This window comes from Doryrhamphus excisus, chromosome 1, assembly GCF_030265055.1.
Source record: "Doryrhamphus excisus isolate RoL2022-K1 chromosome 1, RoL_Dexc_1.0, whole genome shotgun sequence".
In the NCBI taxonomy this organism is placed as follows: Eukaryota; Metazoa; Chordata; class Actinopteri; order Syngnathiformes; family Syngnathidae; genus Doryrhamphus; species Doryrhamphus excisus.
The window spans coordinates 27992385-28015610 of record NC_080466.1 but is presented as its reverse complement, the minus strand read 5'-3'; the positions used below and the strand labels follow the sequence as shown (position 1 = coordinate 28015610).

Here is a 23226-nt window from a genome sequence, read left to right as displayed (position 1 = left end):
GGGTTCACACTGGACTGGTGGCCAGCCAATCACAGGGCACATATAGACAAACAACCATTCACACTCACATTCATACCTATGGACAATTTGGAGTCGGCAATTAACCTAGCATGTTTTTGGAATATGGGAGGAAACCGGAGTACCCGGAAAATGAAAACCCACGCATGCACGGGGAGAACATGCAAACTCCACACAGACATGGCCGAGGGTGGAATTGAACTCGGGTCTCCTAGCTGTGAGGCCTGCGTGCTAATCACTCACAGATATGATAGTATTATTCATTGATTCATTCATTCATTTTCTCCCGCTTATCCTCACAAGGTTCACAGGGGGTGCTGGAGCCTATCCCAGCTCTCTTCGGGCGAGAGGCGGGGTACACCCTGGACTGGTGGCCAGCCAATCACAGGGTACATATTGACAAACAACCATTCACACTCACATTCATACCTATGGACAATTTGGAGTCGCTAATTAACCTAGCATGGTTTTGGAATGTGGAAGGAAACCGGAGTACCCGGAGAAAACCCACGCATGCACGGGGAGAACATGCAAACTCCACACAGAGATGGCCGAGGGTGGAATTGAACTTGGGTCTCCTAGCTGTGAGGTCTGTGCGCGAGCCACTCGCGTTTATTTTATTTTTTTAATATTTTTTAATGAGAAAGGTTTCCTATTGACTTGATTTATACTACAGAGGGAATTGGACCAACGCCTTTATGGAACAATTTGCCAAAAGGGACACTGTGGTGTTATTCTTACAAATGGTAATGGTTTTATTTCATTTGAACATGTTATTAATATATACATATTATTACATTTGTTCACTTCCTGCTTTCCTAATATAGTTTATTTTTATTTTTATTTTTATTTATTTATTTTTCAATTATTCATTATTATTTATTTTATTTTTGTCACGTACCAAAGTAGGAGGTGATAGGAGCATCCAATGACATAATGGGTACCATAGTAAGTGTCAATATAGTGATATATATAGCACATCATGACTGGTTCAAGACTCTTCATCCTTGTATTTAGCAAACATCAACTGCTTGTAACAGGATGCTTGCAAATACTCCTTGCATGGCTGTCATGTGACACGATGATTGATTCTCTGTGCTAATAGCTACACCCTGTGTGCCAATGATGTATGGCTCTGGATTAACTGGGATTATAATGTTCAATGGGGTGTTTCTCCCATGTGACTTTCAGCTTACACAAACTTCTGCACTAATAAGGCCTTGAGTGCCTTGAATTAAATATGGACTCTCCTTCCTGTTTGTGTAGCGCAGCGAAAGATTCAATGTCTCTGTTTTTTCCTATCTGGATTTGGATTAGTAAATAGGGGAATTGTGTTTGTAGGTGCGATTACATCAGCTCGGCCATAACACCGCCTGGCAAGCTGTATTGAGTTTTTCATGTGCAGTTAGTTGATGTGATTTGAAGAGCAGGTCCTGTTATTGCCAGGCTGTGTTGAAAAGAACTACAACGCTTGTTCCCTCAGGCTTTGTTTTTTTTTTTTTTTTAAGGTCCAAGGGAAGACGATGTGCAAGAATGCCTCCTTAATAAGATTTAGGAAGCCACTTTCTGGCTTTCGATGAGAGAGGATGTCTACATTGAAACTTGTGTCAGTTTCCCTGACTCACACTAACGACATCCAACAGTTTGTGGATGAAGTGAGGCAAGCTAAGTCTGAGTGGTAATGAAAGCCTTTGGTCTGCTGCTGACGGCACAACGGATTCAACTTTCATTGAAGCGGTCCAAAGAGGTTATGGCAGCTGTCACCGCACCGAGGTCCATACATCAACCGTTACACAATCTATACAATAAAAGCAAAAAAAACAACAACCTACAGATACAGTAGGTCACAGTCCAATGGAGAGAGCATCCAAGTGGAAGTTGATAGGCTGTATGGTGCCGAGTGAAAAATGGAGAAGTCAAGCGAACAAACAAGCAGACCAGAAGCACAAAACACATCATGACGGGGGACAAGGACTTCTGTCAATATGCCGTGTGTTATGAGGCATGCGGGTTACGGTGGTTGTGGTGGGGGTGCACACAAGAGACAAGAAAAAAAAAAGGAAGCGGTGAATTAATTGTGACAAAGCCGCATCAGCAATTTTTGTGCAGTTGGTGTTTGCACTGGAACAGGTTTTGCAATATCCAGCACAGTGGATGCATGGCGTGTGGTTTGGATAGGTTCATTGATTGGGCAATAGAAAATCTGTGTAATAGTGTTATAAATAAACGTGTAAATACCGTTAACATTATTAGAGCCCTCTAGATAAGAAATAACACCCCTACAGTCACCTTTTCACTCGTAAGGGGAATATCTGTTGTGATTCATTCATTCATTTTCTACCGCTTATCCTCACAAGGGTCGCGGGGGATGCTGGAGCCTATCCCAGCTGTCTTTGGGCAAGAGGCGGGGAACACCCTGGACTGGTGGCCAGCCAATCACAGGGCACATATAGACAAACAACCATTCACACTCACATTCATACCTATGGACAATTTGGAGTCACCAATTAACCTAGCATGTTTTTGGAATGTGGGAGGAAACCGGAGTACCTGGAGAAAACCCCAGAAAAAACATACAAACTCCACACAGAGATGCGTGGAATCAAACTTGGGTCACCTAGCTGTGTGGCCAGCGTGCCGTGCAGGACTTCGGACTTGATTATCAAAATAGATGACTAAAATGAGCTAACAATAACAATTTGCAATAACCTAAGCAATTTCCAGGTTGCATCAGTGTGTGTGATTCCCAAAACGGAGAAAAATATCCTGGTCTTGACTCAAGCCTCGCAGTCCAAGCATGACGACACTGACACTTAAAGTGCCCTATACCTCGAATGCACCACTTTTTGAGAAGCACTGAGTTGAGTGGTACATTATGTCATAGATGGTTTTGTTTCAGTAGACTGTCACTATACCACAGGGGTGGGCAAACCTTTCGGCCCGGGGGCCACAGGCGGCCCACCAAGCCTTTGAATCCGGCCCGCCAGTTGCTTTTTTAAGTATTTCAACTTTTAACACCCCAAGTTCAATTTCACCTTCGGGCATCTCTGTGTGGAGTCTGCATGTTTTTTTTCCGGGGTTTTCTCCGGGTACTCCGGTTTCCTCCCACATTCCAAAAACATGCTAGGTTAATTGGCGACTCCAAATTGTCCATAGGTATGAATGTGAGTGTGAATGGTTGTCTGTCTATATGTGCCCTGTGATTGGCTGGCCACCAGTCCAGGGTGTACCCCGCCTCTCGCCCGATAATCATTCATTTTCTACCGCTTATCCTCATGATAAAAAAAAAACAAAAAAAACATCACACCTGCATGAAATCCCAACAATGTCATGTAGTATCCGATCATTAAAGGGATCTATTTAAACACTTCCAAACCACACTGACTGCAAGTGAAGCAATTAAGTGGTGCAAGCTTAGCGACGTCTTTTGTAAGCACGTCCCAGTGGCTTTTTTGGGGTTTGAAAATGAAGCTCTAACAAAAGTCTGTAAAGATGAGCAAGGAAATGGAGATGAGAGAAAGTCGGGAATAAAGCAGAAAAAAAAAAAAAAAAAAGGCAGGAACGACAGCGGCATACCTGCAAAGGTGCCGGCAATGCTGGCAGGTGCACGGCTACAAAGGCGGCGATCTCAGCTTGTCAATTATTTATTTCATAGTCTTCATTTATATATTTATTCATATAAAGACGTTTGCATCTTTGGGCATTTTCGTTTTCATCTCTCATGCACATGTGTGAAGAAACTGGAGCGTGTGGAAGAAATTTAAAAGGACACAGTCAAAGGGGGCGGGGGGGTTTTTGCTTGGAAATGTCAGTTATTTAAACAGCCTTAGGGAGACGGGACTCTTATGTAAGGATTTCTTTAAAAGAATATCGTTTTCATTCAAAAGATGGATCGACGGGTTATGTTTGTTTTGATCCGAATTCTACTCCTGAAAGTGAGATTTTAAGAGTGACCGTAAAAAAATAAATGGATATTTCACTCGGCGCCGCAGGGATTTCTGAGGTCACAGAGCAAAGGCGATAAAGGTCGAAGACAAAGAGTTGAGGTAATGTAGCAGAAAGTGATGAATCGGTCGGAGCTCGGCGTTGCTGCTCTTTATAAAACTGTTTCTCTGTATTAGTCAGGACTCGGATTCCTTAGGGAACACTTTTCAAACCCCCCCCACTGTTTTGCTTTCTACATCTTTCTTCCAATTACTGCCTGCCCTGGCTTCCACTTTACCTACAAGACACCCTTTATTTTCCACGCAATTTTTTTTCTGACGCTGTGTCGCCCCTTTCAATATCTGTCCATTCCACCTCCTGCTTTTCCGCGTTCGTGTTTGAAAAGGATGGTTTTTCCTCTCAGCCGAGGTATAATGGGAGTCAAACCGTGCATCGTAAATTCTGGGATACAAGATGAGTGAGGTGGGGGGAAAAGTGCTGGGCTGAGCCGTGTGTTTTATTGCAAGCTTATTGCCCAGGAGGCTGCACAGCCCAGTTTTTTTTTGGCGCTCTTAACTTTTGGGATTAGAAATTATAGACCGACACAGACTTATTTTTTAATCAGGTTTTGACAGAACCTGCGGAGTACCTAACCCTAATCCTAACCTGTACGTGTAGCCTCGTCAAGAACATGTCATCAGCTGTAGCAAGCTGAGCTACAGTATATCCAAAATATCGTTATGGTAAACAACTGTGAGCTCATATACTTGTCTCATATATTTTTTGTTTAATACTGGGATAGGCTCCAGCACCCCCGCGACCCTTGTGAGGATATGCGGTAGAAAATGAATGAATGAATGTATATATAACTATGCCTACTATGTGTCAGAACATTACACTACACTACCACCACCATATTTTACTGTTGGCATGATGTTGTTTTTCTAGAGTACGTTTATTGCAAATGTAATGGGACACAAAAGTCAAAGGTCTTGGGGATTGTTAAGACGTTTCCTGGCAAAATTGAAACCAAAAAATGTAAACAATACATATGATATACTACCGCTCAAAAGTTTGGGATCACTTGGAAATGCTTTTTCTTGGCAGTCCTGCTATGAAGTCACCGCTTCCCTGTTGATACTGACACTGGTGTTTGACGGGTAATATTTAGTGCAGCTGCCAGGTGACCCGTGATGCGTCTTTGTCTTAAACTACACACGTTTTTCTGTCCTTGTTAGACCCAGTTTGTGCTGCTCTCTGAAGGGAGTAGTTAACAGAATGGTAAGAGATTTTAGTTTTAGTTTACATTTTTAGATGGCTTTTCTAATAATCTATTAGCCTTATAAAATGATGAACTTGGATTAGCAGCCATACCAGGAGATTGATGCAGACGACTGACAGTTGTTGATAGTAGGCCTCTATGCAAAAATGTGGTAAAAATGTTTATGAAATGAAAAAAAATTGTTTGTGAAATGCATGAAAATGTATTTTTCTTTGGAATACAAATAAATTTGCAAGTGATCCCAAACTTTTGAGCGGTATTGTATATGGTGGATGACCGTCTCCTACAGTATGACTGCCTTCCATTCAGTCGCCACTGGTTACTCGCGTTCATATATTCATCTCTCATCTGCCTTTCTTCTCTCTTGTGTGTTCCATCACTCATTAAGCACGTCCAAGCTAGTCAGGGAAGGTTGGCGCTGGTTCTATGAGGTCATGACAGGCCCCTTCTGACGAGCCCCCCCACCACACCAGCTCATCCCCCTGCACCCCAGGCACGGAAAGGTCAGCTGTCATTGGGATTCATTCCAAGGGGCAGAGAACAGAACTGGCAGGGAGTGTGTTTGTTTGTGTGTGTGTGTGTGTGTGTGTGTGATATACCTAAAGGTAGATGGATAACCCAGACCTTTTCACGCAGATAATGATGGCCAAGGTTCTTTTGTGATATTGGCTTTCCTCAAAAATGGTGTTTCTCAACAGCGCTGGCCGTAAAATAAATGATCATTTTTAAATGATGTCCCCCGCTCTATAAATTCTCTCCGGCAGCTGCCTCAAAGCAATAGACTCCTTTTCTTCCTCGTGGCTCCGCACATACACTCACAGCATTGCAGAGCCAGTTCATCACCCTCACTGACACAGCAAATTTAAAATGCCGACCTTGACATGTCTGAGCGCCCAGATCCACATCCACTCATCAAGAGGCAGCTTTGGCTGGCAGGTGAGGCCACTGATCAGCCCCCCATTTTTTATTTGGACATAAAAAGTCATAAAAGACAAGAATGATTGGTATATTTTCTTTTTTCTTTTTTTTTTTTTACTGCTAATCATATGTCTCCCTGTTCTAATTAGAAACTTGTTTGCATAAACCATTACCACAAGCTGGCCCCCCACTACCAATTTGATGTGTGTTAACTTTTATGGGTCAGTGTGCATGTGTGTGTGTGTCAGCATATTCTCCACAGTGATAACCTTGAAGGCTGAGTGCTTTGCTCTTATTCTCAATGCCAAACTGCAGCTACCTCGGAGGTTGGAGTCAGGCAGCAAAAAAAAGCATGACTGGTTTTTCAAATTCAAATTCAAATTTGAGTATCCGTGTACCTGTTTCACCCCGAGTATACTCAGCTTCTCAACTTCAATCATTCATATTTTATTCCACAACACCTGGTTGGTTGCCTTTCATAATTCTGTTGCATTATTCTCCAGTCATCAGGTATATATGCTTATAGTTATAGTTGCATGCATTCTCTTTGTACGCAGGATTTTAGCAATTCATATTCACCTTCTCGTAAATTCACGTCCCTTCTTTTTGAAAATCCTGCTTCGTGTGAAATATGAACCCTCCTGCATTTAAATGAATGGAGCACAATTGCATTAAACATGGCATGTCTTGATAAGGGAAGTAGCGTGGAATCATAATACTCCTTAAGCCCGACTTGATGCACCTCTGAAAATTCAGCTTAAAAAACATTTCCGCCTGTCATCGCATTCGTGCCACGCGTGTTTGTGGGGGATTGTGGTGCCGTTGGTTCTTACAGATGGCGGGGACTCCCACACCCACTCATCAAATTGGACTTATTGTTGTTGGTATAGGCTTCTGTTTTTTTTATTATTCTCTGCCAAGGATGTTACCATTATATTTTCATTTTGGGGCTGCACATATTTAGTGGATTTTTGCAGAAAATATGCAGAAAGGTATTGTGTACAAACGAGTTTCCCGAGGGCCATGTACTGAAAAACGGAAGGATCAAATCAACACATGTCGATATGCTAAGAACTTTGGTTTTTACTGATATTTTCTCATTTTTGCATTTTTTTTTTAATTTTCTAAATATTCTAACGCAATTCTTTAACAATATTTGTACATTATGACCTTATTCTCATAATAGTTTGAATTTGTTCCCATAATAATATAACTTACTTACAAAATTACAGCTTTATTTTTTGGTTTTTCACAATATTATGACTTCAATATAAAACATATTTTGTGAAGTACTAAAATGATATTTGATATATATGAATACATTATATTAATAGTACATTAATACAATTAATTACAATTAATAGTACATAAATGCACATTATTATGTACTATTAATAATTCATTTTCTTTTTGTGAATTTCATCATGTTTTTACTTAATTGTGATAACATTATAATTTTTCTGCAAACTTATTATTCCAAAAATTAAAATTTCTTGTTGTTAGTAATGTTGCAGCTGAAAAAATATGTTTATAATAATATAATATATATAATATATAATGATATATATATAATATATAATAATATTTTTATATAATTTTCTTTTTTATTTAGTTTTTTTATTTAGTTTTTTTAAGTTTTTTATTAAAACTAATAAAATAATATAAATTTTCCTGATATTACAACTTCATTTTTGTAAAATTTTTAGATTACATGTTTGTTTTCCCATAATATTTTGACTTTATTCCTGTAATATTACCGCTTTATTTTATTTATTTATATATTTTTCTTGATTTTTTTTCATTTTTTTCATTTCCATTTTGACTGTTTTCTTTTTAAATGATATGTGCCGCAACTTGGACACTCCTAGATGTTAGCTGTTCACTCCTAACAATTGTGTAGGTGACAAATACGGAATGTCTCGTCCCGGAATAGTAAATTAAAAGTTAGCTAAAAAATAAAGGTCACTTTTGCTGAGCTGTGTGCCAAACACGCTTACTCTTGACGATGATTTGCAGCCACTAGTGACAACTCTGCAGTGCCCCTGTAGACGTTCATTTCTAATAGTTTCTTCTGACAAATTTGACCTTCATCATAAAAATGCAGTTCCAGCGATTTAGCTATTGGCACTGTGTCATATTTCAATCATATTTTTCATTATATTTCAGTGCCAGACACCAACTTGCAGTTTTTTGTTTTTTTTTGCCTCTAACAGTTAGTTGATTTTTCCAGCGGATCTGTTTTTATGTGTTAATCTGTCACTCCCATTCATCCCTAAGGGGAAGGCTGAAAATGTGTTGTTGTGAACGAGTAGTCTGGCCAAGAAAATAGCCGGTAAAGCTGCTTAGGGTTCATCTGTGGGCAGAATGTGGCTGGAACAGCTGCTGTTCAATTTGGATGCTTCTAACGGCCGGGTTCTTCAGCAAAGTACTACAGTGGAACCTTGGTTTTCATGATTTGTTTGACTCAAAATTTAGCGTCGGATATAGTCACAGAATGGAGCAACTGCATGTCTGCATGTTCTATTTTGTGCAGGAAATGTGCTGATGAGAGCTAAAAAGGCGATTCTAAGCTGCTGCCGTCACACGCACATCACTAAAGAATGCGAGGGATGAGATATCTTGGCATATCTTTGGGCCCATGGTCTGAAGAGGACCACTACAAAAGGGAAGGGAAGGGACTATCAATGGGGAGCTGTCTATCTTCTGGTCAGGAGGCTGCAGGCGGACATTAGAAGAGATCGGATGCTGGGCCTTATTTTCAATACATTTTGTAAGCCTCCATTTGGGGCGTGTGTCTTATTCGTTCTCATAATTGGGGATGTGAAATTTATGGAATTGAATCCACTTGTGACGTCGATTTGGTTGCTCTGTCACCTTTCTGCTCCGTTCTCCTTGAAGCATTGAAGCGTTCAGGTGCATTTGTAATTGTGAGTGTTTTTCATTTTTATTCATGTACCCTCCACTACAATAGGTGTACCTCCTGGGGGGGTGTGTACCACGCTTTGGGAGCATAGGTTGTATGGTAACCAGGGGCAAATGTACTTGAACTGTGACAAACCTTTTGTTGTGTCAAATTTTGACCTAAATCCAAAAAATACAGTAACTAAGGCGTACGCCACAAAGAGCTAGTGTGCTGTGTGCACGCCACGGGCCTCCCATTTTTGTCTTTTGTACTTTTTTTGTGCCCACATGGAAGTGAAATGGGTGGTCTTAAATTGTAATTATTATAATCTTAAAAGTGGGGTGTACCACACTTTGGGAACATAGGTTGTATGATAACCGGGGGCAAATGTACTTGAACCGAGGCAAACCTTTTGTTGTGTAAAATTTTGACTTATAATCTAAAATGTGGGTGGTTAGCACGCAGACCTCACAGCTAGGAGACCAGGGTTCAATTCCACCCTCGGCCATCTCTGTGTGGAGTTTGCATGTTCTCCCTGTGCATGCGTGGGTTTTCTCCGGGTATTCCGGTTGCCTCCCACATTCCAAAAACATGCTAGGTTAATTAGCGACTCCAAATTGTCCATAGGTATGAATGTGAATGGTTGTTTGTCTATATGTGCCCTGTGATTGGCTGGCCACCAGTCCAGTGTGTACCCTGCCTCTCGCCTGAAGACGGCTGGGATAGGCTCCAGCACCCCCGCGACCCTCGCGAAGATAAGCGGTCTAGGTCACAACAGATATTCCCCTTACTAGTGTGAAGGTGACTATAGGGGTGTTATTTCTTATCTAGAGGGCTCTAATAATGTTAATGATATTTACAAATTCGGGAACATGTTTCCTATGCTCCAGCTATGAAAATATTTCATTCATGAAAATTAAATTGGTTTCTTACCTCAGTAACCGGGCATGGCGGACGAGTGGTTAGCACGCAGGTCTCACAGCTAGGAGACCAGGGTTCAATTCCACTTTTGGCCATCTCTGTGTGGACTTTGTACTTTCTCTCTGTGTGAGCATTTTCTCCGGGTACTCCGGTTTCCTCCCACATTCCAAAAACATGCTAGGTTAATTAGCGACTCCAAATTGTCCATAGGTATGAATGTGAGTGTGAATGGTTGTTTGTCTATATGTGCCCTGTGATTGGCTGGCCACCAGTTGGCTAAGTGGTAGTGGTCGAAAATGTATGAATAATCTTAAAAGTGTTATATTGGAGCAGGCTTTCAACTTTGACTGTATATCCCCTTTATTTCCCTGTACACTCCAAGAGGGTTGCCCCTAGCAACACATATGAATACATTCCGTCACATTGACATACATGAGAAGCGAAACATATATTCATGCAAGAGATAGAGCTCCCGTGGCTGAGCTGAAGCAGTCATGTTAGTGTAATAGGAGCCGTCCTCAGCTGAGCTCCATGCATAATTCAGCGATGGACCTCATCTCGCCACTTATTGCCTGCAAACCCAACGGCGGGGTGATAGATGACCTCTGTTGCGGGCTGACTCACATCGAAGATTCACAAGCGGGACTGAATACAGGTCATCTCTGCTGACCCCGAGGCCTTTTGCATGTTGCAGTTACGGCACAGTCCGTACACCACAAATGTCCGTCACCGCCCACGCGGCAAGGTGAAGGACGTTTAGGTTCTTGTTGTTTTTGAAGTATAAGGCTAGATTGACTCGTAAATTTGGCGGTAACATTTAAAATTGAGATGTATGTTATTCCGGAGACATAATAAAGTGATGATAACACAAAACTGAAGCATTCCCGTAGCTAATGTGCTGCAATGTTTCCACACATTTATAACAAGAGATCAATACTGGCAGTACCGCCATCATGAAAACAATAACATGTCCTCTTAAAATAAATTATACCTGCTTGCTTCATCCTGGAACGCTTTTAAAGGGAATTATGTCTTCAATCTGTAATTTTTGCTGATGGCTATGGATAGTCGGTGTCGATTGAAGTGCACATTACTTTGAAGAGAAATGCATCACTAAGTTAACTTCCAAGTATAAGTAGAACAGCGTTATCTTAATATTTCCTCCTAGCCCACTTGGCAGCGGTGGCCTGCCTCATCCAGCCGTTTTTGTATTTAGCCGTCTTAGCGTTCTGAACATAAACCTCATTACGGCTTTCAAACACAGTGAAAAGCCTGCCTTTTGTAAAGACCCCGGGTTGTGTATTAGCTTCTGGAGTGTGACCCATTCACAGTTCTTATTTTCCATAATAAAACACAGCTCAGACCGCGGCACGGTGGTCTAGTGGTTAGTGCGCAGACCTCACAGCTAGGAGACCAGGGTTCAATTCCACCCTCGGCCATCTCTGTGTGGAGTTTGCATGTTCTCCCCGTGCATGTGTGGGTTTTCTCCGGTTTGGGAACATAGGTTGTATGATAACCGGGGGCAAATGTACTTGAACCGAGGCAAACCTTTTGTTGTGTAAAATTATGACTTAAATAAAAAAATAAAATACAGTACCTGGGGCGTACGCCACAAAGAGCTAGTGTGCTGTGTGCACGCCACGGGCCTCCCATTTTTGTCTTTTGTACTTTTTTTGTGCCCACATGGAAGTGAAATGGGTGGTCTTAAATTGTAATTATTATAATCTTAAAAGTGGGGTGTACCACACTTTGGGAACATAGGTTGTATGATAACCGGGGGCAAATGTACTTGAACCGAGGCAAACCTTTTGTTGTGTAAAATTTTGACTTATAATCTAAAATGTGGGTGGTTAGCACGCAGACCTCACAGCTAGGAGACCAGGGTTCAATTCCACCCTCGGCCATCTCTGTGTGGAGTTTGCATGTTCTCCCTGTGCATGCGTGGGTTTTCTCCGGGTATTCCGGTTGCCTCCCACATTCCAAAAACATGCTAGGTTAATTAGCGACTCCAAATTGTCCATAGGTACATATGTCCATAAACTGAAATAAACTGAAATAAATTAAACAAAAATAAAATAAAATAAAAGAATATAAAATAATATAAAATAATATAAAATAAAATAGACAACTGGGATAGGCTCCAGCACCCCCCGCAACCCTCGTGAGGAAAATAAAATAAAATAAAATAAAATAGGTGAGTATGTAGAGTTGAGGTACTGTGTAGTGGCAAAGCATCACATGACACTCACAAATATCAATCAGACAAAGCAACATAAGAAGCGTTGCCAATTCCGTACTGGTCAGAGTGCGGAGGCCCGGTTAAAAGCTGCAGATTGACACCCAAACGGGAATAATACGCCACAACCGAACATGATGTCAGAGACCCATCTGGACACTGGTCAGCCTCAAAGCAGCCTTTTCTTCTAATGCCATCATTATGTGTTTTGTGTTTGTGTTGGGGAACACAAGTAATAGTGATGGAGGACAAACATCACAACCAGGCACTGAGCCCCACTGAGCGGAAACACCCAAACGTTTGTCACACTCAATATATCCATTGGATAAGGTCAAGTGTTCCTTGACCTACATAGCTGGGAAAACCTCATTTTAGCCACAAAGATGCGCAGGAATACCTTCCTGATTCACCGTTTATGTTTAACATACCAACCAATGTGTTGCTATGGCAAACAAGACGAGCTCCCGTCAACCTACTTCCCCGTCGCCGGGCCAATCCCGTTAGGAGCACTTTCCTATACGTGTTGAACTCTCACAGACAGACGCACAAGAGACTATGCGACGTTGTCAATCAACGCCACCCCACCGCCGCCGCCGCCTGCTTAAAGTCAAAGATGCTCAGTATTATTCCAGATTGCTGCGGTACACACTGTGAGATGATAGTATGCACACTGGAGCACCGTGCACACACATATCTGCCAGTCTTTATCTCGTCTCACGACAGGACCCCGGTTTGCCTGGCAAGGCTTTGTCACGGGAGATGACAGGGAAGGTTGTTTCACAAAACCCGGCAGGCGTCCATTCCCGTCTCCCCCCCTGCTGCTCAGGGATGAAGGAAAGTGATGAGCAGGGATTTTTGTTTTCATTCCCTGTGTTTCATTGAGCTCCTCGTATCACCTTGACAGTGGTACATTCTGTCACGACTCCGCCGATGACATTGCCTGGAAAATGGGAAAATGTCTGTAAGATAAATGTTTGACTTAGTTCCAGGTCGGATCAAACTTCAATAGCCACGTATACATGGACCCAAATATTCCAATTGCTTTTGGTTTATTTGCTAAAACGGAAAGAATCTAACCTTTGTATACACCTTATTCCGAAAGAAAAGTGCCAATCCGAATAAACATATAATCGGATTCCCAGGGGTGGAATATTCCTTTCCCCAATCCGATTGAGGTATCTTGTACCCGCTCAAACGGAAAGTTGTCAGACTGTGTTCTTCTTCGTGGTGTTTTTCTTCTTCTGTTGTTTATTGGTGGTTGGCAAGCAGCTTTCGTGTGCATTAGCGCCATCTGTGGAACAGAATCTAAACCTTTTTATACTTTATTCATAAGTCCAGTTTTATTAAAAAAGAAAATACATATCTATATAAAACATGTCCCGAGCTTAATTATAAAATATTAGCAAGATTGAACTTTTTTTTTATCTTTTCCTGTTCCCGGGTGCGTTCTTTCAGTGAATGCTGAGATATGACGTAACACGCAGCTCCAGACGTTCTTCGATTAAAAAAAAAATGGAGGCGAGCAATCGGCACTGGACTGCTGCGAAAAGTTTGTTTTTGATTCAAACTAAATTCCAAGACTGGACGAAGGAAAAACTGGCAATACGGAGTTATTCCAACAAGTGAAAGAAAAACTGGAGGAAGTTGGTGTTTACGCTTTACTGGGCATGCCCCATTGACTATTCTGGTTGATTATAGCGACGCATGTAGACACACGATTGGAATATTCCTTTCCATGTATACCATTGCTTTCGGAAAGGTCATTCGGAAAGATTCCATTCGGAAAGAGAAAAACTCCTCATGTAAACGTGGCTAGTGAAACCTCTAAAATGGAACACTCCATTCCTGCATTGGACAAATTCCAAATTATTTTATCAGGGCATGCCCACTCCGCTGTGATTGGTCTAAAGCAGGGGTGCTCACACTTTTTCAGCATGCGAGCTACTTTTAAAATGACCGAGTCAAAATGATCTACCCACTACAAAAATGCAAAACATCTATTTATTTTCAAATGTATTGAGGATTATTTGTACGTACAATGTATGTTGATGTACCTTACATAACCAAATGAGCCAATATTGCAAAACACACATAATTAACTATTAAATTTTTTTGTAATTACCTGAGTTTACTTTGATGACTTGCACTGAATTGAACCAGCCAGGGATGCATAGTCCGGACAGTAGCTGCTGATAGCCAGCCTCAAGCACACTTCCAAATGTTTATCAGTCATGGATAATATCCGTATCACAATATCCGTATAATATTCCATATCCGTATGGAAGTGATATGTTTTTTGCCTTTTTACTTGGTCCAGTTTTTGCCTTTTTACTTGGTCCAGCTCCTTCACTCATTTTAGTGACCATAAACTTTAGCGAGGGCTTTAAAATCTCGCAATTCGCCGACTAGCTTAGCACTTTGCATCGTTGTTTACGCATGAGCGGTGACCTAAAGGTCAAAATTCAGTTGTCATCTGATTGGTTGTCCTGTATGTCAATCAAGTAACGGGGATGGATGATAGGCTGACATCGTAAGTTCTGCTGCACTTAGAGACGTTGTTTGATTTGATTGGTCACCCGAAGGGCAACATTCAGTTGTCATCTGAATGGCTGCCCTGTATATCAATCAAGTGACGGCACTGATGCTGGGATGATATTTTTTTAATGTCACGCCGCGATCGACCAGCGATCGACCAGTACCACCTCCGCGATCGACTGGTAGCTCGCGATCGACTTAATGAGCACCCCTGTCTAAAGTGCTTCTTAACTATGAACCACATAAGGATTATTTGTTTTTGATTCAAACTAAATTCCAAGACTGGACGAACGAAAAACTGGCAATACAGAGTTATTCCGACAAGTGAATGAAAAACTCGAGGAAGTCGGTATCACGTGATGTTGGTGTTTACGTTTTACTGCGTATGCCCCATTGACTATTCTGGTTGATTATAGCGCCGCATGTAGACAAGCGATTGGAATATTCCTTTCCATGTATACCATTGCTTTTGGAAAGGTCATTCGGAAAGAGAAAAACTCCTCATGTAAACATGGCTACTGATATGTGAGTAAATACGGGAAGTGGGTATCTTCTGGGTGGGCGTCTTCTGGTTTGATTTCCAGTCGTGACCAGTCGGTGGCAACTGAGCAGCAACCGTCTCGTGTTTTGTTTCTTTCTGCATCAAAAGGCTTATGAAATATTTGCCAAAGCTGAACTGACATCTGAACCGTCTCTTGTGTGTCTCTGCAGGGAACATCTTCAGTCAAAAAATTCCAGACGGACCTGAGGAAATCTGTGAGGCACGTTTGGAACGCCTGGCCAACGCTGAGCTGGGTGGAGTCAGACGTCGGTCAGACATTTTTAGCATGTTAGCCATGCTGTAACACATCGAGGATAAATACTCTCATTTAGCATCCCTGCAAATATGCCAGTGCTAATGTGGGCGCTGTGTCACTTGTGGTGACAGGGCACTAGTGGACCGTCAGGCGGAAGGCCAGTAGGTCGTTGAGTGTTCAAGCACATCGGGAGGACATTTCAGGTAGGCGTGGTGACACCATGCGGCCCTGGGCGGGTTCATGGCGTTGGATCACCCTGGTGCTGCTAGCCTGGGGGACGCTCCTTTTCTACATCGGTGGCCATTTGGTGAGGGACAGTGAGCACCCGGAGCGCTCCAGCCGGGAGCTGTCGAAGATCCTGGCCAAGCTGGAGCGGCTCAAGCAACAGAATGAAGACCTGAGGCGCATGGCTGAGTCGCTCAGGTAAGACGAAAATGAAAGTGAAAGTTGAGTTCCGGCATTTACACTCATAGGGAATCGGTTTCATTATTCAGGTATTCAGGTAAGGTGGCGGAGTGTGACAGAAAATAATTGACAACCACTGCTCTGTACTGGACCCGAGTTCAATCCCACCCTCAACCATCTCTGTGTGGAGTTTGCATGTTCTCCCCGTATAATATAATATATAACATAATATAAAATATTTGTTGAATATATAATTTGGACTAAGTTGCACGGTGGAGTAGTGGTTAGCGCAAAGGCCTCACAGCTAGGAGACCTGAGTTCAATTCCACCCCACCCTTCTCCCCGTGCATGTGTGGGTTTTCTCCGGGTACTCCGGTTTCCTCCCACATTGCAAAAACATGCTAGGTTAATTAGCGACTCCAAATTGTCCATAGGTATGAATGTGAGTGTGAATGGTTGTTTGTCTATATGTGCCCTGTGATTGGCTGGCGACCAGTCCAGGATGTACCCCGCCTCTTGACCGAAGACAGAATGAATGAATGAATGAAATGTTTCTTCAGACATTCGCATCCAATACGGATGTTTTATTATTTGATTAGATTATATATAGGAGAAAATGAATGAATAATACTATCATATCTGCGAGTGATTAGCACGCAGGCCCCACAGCTAGGAGACCAGGGTTCAATTCCACCCTCGGACATGCTTGTGTGGAGTTTGCATGTTCTCCCTGTGCATGTGTGGGTTTTCTCCAGGTACTCCGGTTTCTTCCCACATTCCAAAAACATGCTAGGTTAATTGGCGACTCCAAATTGTCCATAGGTATGAATGTGAGTGTGAATGGTTGTTTGTCTATATGTGCCCTGTGATTGGCTGGCCACCAGTCCAGGGTTTACCTCGGCTGGGATAGGCTCCAGCACCCCCACGACCCTTGTGAGGATAAATGGTAGAAAATGAATGAATGTTTACTATTAAGGTGACTATAGGGGTGTTATTTCATGTCTAGACGACTCTAATAGTGTTAACAGCCATATTTAGAAGGTCGTAACCAGGTTTTCTATGCTCTCACCATGAAAATATCCACATTTATTAATAAGAAATCCCACTTTGGGAATACTTTATGTGCCCTGTGATTGGCTGGCCAGTCCAGGGTGTACCCCGCCTCTCGCCCGAAGACAGCTGGGATAGGCTCTATGTTCATAGCTGGAACATAGAAAACGTTCCCGAACTTAATACCATTAACATTATTAGAGCCCTCTAGATAAGAAATAACACCCCTATAGTCACCTTTACACTCGTAACGGGAATATCTGTTGTGACCTAGGACTTTCATTTATTCATTTTCTACCGCTTATCCTCACGAGGATTGCGGGGGTGCTGGAGCCTATCCCAGCTGTCTTCGGGCGAGAGGCTGACGGTGGGATTAAAGCCATTGAGGTTTGCGCTCTAACCACTCCACCGTGCAGCAGTACTGTACATAGAAAATAGTTCAAAAGGTTCAATTATTAACACACATTGTGTTTATAGTACAATTCTACACATGCACATGACTGTTTATGACCATTTATTACTGGTTGAAAACTATAAAAATAGTAGTAAAAAAAAATAGTAGTACTTCTGATTGGATGGGTTACAGTCCCATTAATGGAGATGGAATGAAGGACAAATGCACGTTTTAAATGAAGTCGAAATATGTGGAAAAATGTACCAGAATGTGGAAATAATATATTGATTTTGAAGCTTATCTTGTCCATCATTTGAGTCAAGCTAATGAGCAGACCGAGCGCAAACCGCAGTGGTATTTCATTACGTGTGGAATTTTTTTTTTTGTTTCTGAAAACATTTTTGGTGCATTGCATCATTCATCCAACATTTCAATTAAAAACAATCTCAAGCCCCCGGGGTAGCTTAATCAGTCATTCTGCAAATGCCCATGTGCAGCGACGTGATGATGATGATGACAATTTTTCTTTCTTTTTTTGAATTTGATCAACCTCTGATTGCATCAGCATATTTTGCAGAGTAGCAAATAAATGTTGCAGTAAAGTTTCATCAAAAGCCAATCGGCGTTGTTTTTTTGCATACGCTTTTTGACAGACAAATAGATAGATGGACAGTCACACTCTGCAGATTTTATTGTGACTTTATTATATTTTGGCAGACAAAAGTGTTGTTGTTTAAGGCCATTAACCGCACAGCATCTTTCTCACATTGGAGATCAGCGTAATGGAGAGACAGATGGTTCTCCTCCTACCCTTGTACGCTGACAGTGTTTCTCTTTAACACATTAACAATAGGTCCGGGCTTGGGGGGGGGGGGGGGGGGGGGGGGGGGCTGCATCTATGAATGTGCATGCATGAGAAACGAGCGCAGCGGCGTATCCTGATATGTGCCACATTCACAGGGAGCCTGAGCTTCAGATGTTGCCATTGCTGCTTCTCTGTGATATTCCGATTCACTTTGATGTCGGGCCTTCATCAGTGTTCCCAAACACCAAAATACACACACATGCGTTGCCTCAGACAGCTGGTCCCTGATTGAATCTATTGCTTTTTGTAACTATTCAAAATTGGCCTCCCCAACAAAGGTTGGATTGATGGCATTAGAAGAAAAGGCTGCTTTGAGGCTGACCAGTGTCCAGATGGGTCTCTTACATCATGTTCGGTTGTGGCGTATTATTCCCGTTTGGGTGTCAATCTGCAGCTTTTAACCGGGCCGCCGCACTCCGACCAGTACGGAATTGGCAACGCGTCTGATTGACATTTCTTAGTGTCATGTGATGCTTTGCCACTACACAGTACCTCAACTCTACATACTCACCTATTTTATTTTATTTTATTTTATTTTATTTTATTTTATTTTATTTTATTTTATTTTATTTTATTTTATTTTATTTTATTTTATTTTATTTTATTTTCTACCGCTTTTGCTCACGAGGGTCGCGGGGGTGCTGGAGCCTATCCCAGCTGTCTTCGAGCGAGAGGCGGGGTACACCCTGGACTGGTCACCAGCCAATCACAGGGCACATATAGACAAACAACCATTCACACTCACATTCATACCTATGGACAATTTGGAGTGGCTAATTAACCTAGCATGTTTTTGGAATGTGGGAGGAAACCGGAATACCCGGAGAAAACCCACGCATGCACAGGGGGAACATGCAAACTCCACACAGAGATCAGGGCTCTACGTTAAAAACAAAAATGACTTGCCCATGGGGAATCCTTAAGGTGAGAACTACTTGCCCGAACTTGCCCCATGTAAAATGAAAAGACAAGACAATATCATATATCAATATATGCTCATAATTCATCAGATAATAGTACTGATGCATTGTATTTGGAGGAATGTCTGAGAATTTGTGTAGATGTATGTTAACATGGCAAGCTATGCTACCTTGCACATGGTAGTCGTAGTAAGCAGTGATATTTATAAGTTGTGCACCACAATGAAACATTTGACACATTTGTGTACTAGTAAAGTGTTTTTAATCCAGAAAAAAATGCTCAATGGTCAAACAATAATTTGTGAAGCAAAAGTGAGAAAAATCCACAGAGAAATGAAACCGCTAGGTTTTGTAGCTTCTGCAAAATCAGCACTTGGTATTGGATCTAATGGGTGGTGTTTCATTGTGACCACTTCAAATTGCCACAGCAATGTGATTCACTCACCTGTGCCATCATTTGATTTGCTGCCGCTAATAAAATACTTGTTTAGGAGGCACTGCTTCATCACTTTTTGGTGTTTTCCTTCAGAAGTTGTTGAAGCATTAGACGATGTTGGCAGGGACGCCATGATAGATGTTTTCCTAGTAAAACGATCGCTGATTGGTTGATCGCGAACAAGAACGGGTGTGGGTAAAACGCGGATTGTGGATTACGGACCGCGGTCTAAATAAACGATTCTGATTGGTCCATTTCAAGATTTGCAAGGATTGGTTTGCAAATTAGCACCGGAATTACGCAGTCCGTGTTTTACCAACACCCAACTAGAACCGCTTTAAAAAAAAACTCTTGGCAGTACGGCATGCTAAAGTGCACTTGCCCGACGGGAATATTAATGATTGGATTTACTTGCCCGAATTTTGTTTTAACTTGCTCCGGGCCATCGGTACATTATTGTCGAGCCCTGGAGATGGCCGAGGGTGGAATTGAACCCTGGTCTCCTAGCTGTGAGGTCTGCACGCTAACCACTCGTACACCGTGCCGCCTAGGTTGGACCTATTATGCAAATTTTGTATTGAGTTGTGGACTCCTCTAGAGAAGCTACACACAATAACCCGCACAATTTTTTTTGGGAGGTTCCAGAATCTGCATCTTTTCTATTTTTTATTTTATTTTATTTTATTTTATTTTATTTTATTTTATTTTATTTTATTTTATTTTATTTTATTTTATTTTATTTTATTTTATTTTATTTTATTTTATTTTATTTTATTTTATACAAGAGGAGACTGAGGGCAACAAGAAAATGCATTGCTGCTTAGTGGAAACTATTACCCATGATACACAGTATGATGTATGAGTATGATACCCTAACTTTAATTCTAAACGTAGCCACAGTACTAGGATAAGATTAGCCTTTTAGCTGTGTTACTCCAACTTCCTTCTACATCCCAATGTTTGGCTTGTCGGAGAATCGTCCATACTTCCATTAGGTGTGGACGTAAGTGTGAATAATTGCCTGTCTATACGTGACCTGTATTTGATTAGTGATCAGTCCAGGCTGTATTTCAACGCCTGGGAAAGGTTTCAACTCACCCGCGATCCTAATGAGAACAAGGGGTATAGAAAATCGATGGATGGATTTTTTTCACTCGCATATCCTCAACTCGACACATTAATTAGCTACTTGTTAGCACCTGGTTTTGCTAACAAAGATATAAAAACTCCACCAGAACATCACCCTGGTGCATCTCTTGTACATATGATCTGCGATTGACTGATAACCGGCTGCACAGAGTACAAGTGGTTAGAGCGCAGATCTCATAGCTAGGAGACAGTGTTCAATTCCACCCTTGGAGTGTGGAGTTTGCATGTTCTCCCCGTGCATGCATGGGTTTTCTCTGGGTACTCCGGTTTCCTCCCAAAAACATGCTAGATTAATTGTTGACTCCAAATTGGGAGTTGGGATAGGCAGCTGGGATAGGCTCCAGCACCCTCAGCGACCCTCATGAGCAGAGGTCTCAAACTCAATTTACCTGGGGGCCACTGGAGCTAGGGTCTGGGCAAGGCTGGGCCGCATCAGGTTTTCCAAAAAAAAAAAAAAAACGCATTTATTAAAAACAGAAAAATATACACACTTTTTCAGTGCTTTGGTTCCGATTTTCTACAAGAAAAGCTCTGATAAAACATTGCACTGTTCTCAAATATCTTCATTTTTATTTTTCTGCACAAAATAAGATGAAAAATAAATAAACAAATCAAGAATAAAGAAAAGCAATCAATCAGTAATAAATATAAATATAATAATCATAATAAAACAGTAAATAATAAAAACTAAAAACCACATATAGTTGGTGGGTAGACAAATTATTTTTTCAGATTAAAATGAAAAAAGCATTATTAGAGCCCTGTAGACATGACAAAACACGACTATAGTCACATTTATACTCTTTTTATTTACAACATATTGCGCAACTGCAGGGTCTTGAGACACATGCTAACTCGCAAACTAGAGAGCTAGCGACCTAAACGGTAGCCTTCAAGTTATTTCCTTTAAACTTAAATAGCCAAAACCTTACCACTTCCACACGGATAGGGAGGATAACTATTAACAGTTATTTAACCTTTAACATGAACATTAATCAAACGTAATATTTTTTTTCTGGGTACATGATACCATACAGCATCCATATCAAAGTTGCGTGGGCCGCACTAACATTAAACTTTCATATCAAGGCGGGGGCCTCAAACTAGTGTCCCGCGGGCCACATGAGGATAAGCAGTAGAAAAGACCTAGGAATGAATGAATGACTGGTAACCTGTCCAGGGTCTAACCTCAGTCGAAGTACCAGCACCTCATCCTGGTGCGTCTCCCATCCTTGCATTACCACGCTAACAGATACAGAGAAGATGCTACCCACCATAGCACCAACCCTCTCCCCACCTTCCCCTCCTCTTCGTCTGCATCCCTTCACCAACAAAGTGCTGACTGAGTCATGGCGCCCGGCCAGACTCCCGCCTGCGGGACCTTTGTCACGGACCCACTGACTTGGTAGAAACTCACTAGCTTGCTGATTGACTAGCTCAACCCACGCCTGACCCAATTCACTGCTTGCAATGTCCTGCAGGTTTTGGACTGGGAACATGAAGTGTCAAGAAGTGGAGACACTTTAAAAGCTTTCCCTTGACTTTATATATTAAAATCTTTGTAAAAGCAGCCATAACATTTACATTAATTGCGTGGGCTCACACCTTTTGTGTGGATTTATTTGGATTTATTTCATGTAATACATAATAGAGCAATATGGCGTCCAGCTATTACGCAAGATACTCATAAGGGGTCGTGTTTACTTGATCTCATTAGCTTGTGTGGATTATTGATTTTCTCAGTAGCACAAAAAGCCTGCAGGTTCTTACTTATTTACGCTCTTCAATTAATTCTTCCACTTGTGGTTATGATGTATCAATTTTACATAAATCTTCAATATGAAAAAAAAAAAAAAAAAAACGCGAAGGAAAATTGGAATTAACCAGTCAATATTTCAAATTAGTATCACCCGACTGGCCTGTGGTTATTCAAGCCATTAGGGAGCGTGAGGCACAGCGCCAACCTCCCAATGAGCCAATAGCATTAATGAGAGGTGAGGAACAGGTCGAGCTTCTCAATCTGTCTGGCTCCGCCCCCTCTCTGTGCAGCTGTCACTCACCTCAGTCTAGGAGCCGCAGTGACACTTGCCGCCCCGGTGGTGAGAGCGAAGGGGTGGCATTGACAGCCGGGTGGAGCGATGAGCGCCTGATTGATGGGATGCAAGGAATACAGGACGCTATGTTGCCGGATGTTCAATCTGACCAAATGATCATATCTCTTTCTATGTTCTTCTCAGCTTTTTTTGGAAGGTGTATTTGTGATCCTGGGTGCCCCCCCGCTGGCTGATTGTAGGACAGTGTGGTAATTAAGGATCAACAATAGTCGGGCTATTATTACGAGCTAAACAAACCAAGCTAGTGAATACAGAGCACAGTGCTGAACTCTGTTATTTTGGCATCGTAAGAGCTTGCTCACTGGGCTAATTGTACCATGCACCACACACTTCCCTCCTTTGGCACAATTGGAAGAGGCG

At 41.9% G+C, this 23226-nt stretch overlaps 1 protein-coding gene across 1 annotated transcript in view; it reads left to right on the top strand.

Moving 5' to 3' along the window:
* The window catches only part of fut8b (fucosyltransferase 8b (alpha (1,6) fucosyltransferase)), a 129352-nt gene that overhangs the window by 45708 nt on the left and 60418 nt on the right, over positions 1-23226 (top strand). The window contains exons 2-3 of the mRNA XM_058046194.1: positions 15448-15547; positions 15665-15956. Coding sequence (XP_057902177.1) covers positions 15754-15956 — 203 coding nt within the window. The 5' untranslated portion in view covers positions 15448-15547; positions 15665-15753. The remainder of the gene's footprint in view (positions 1-15447; positions 15548-15664; positions 15957-23226) is intronic.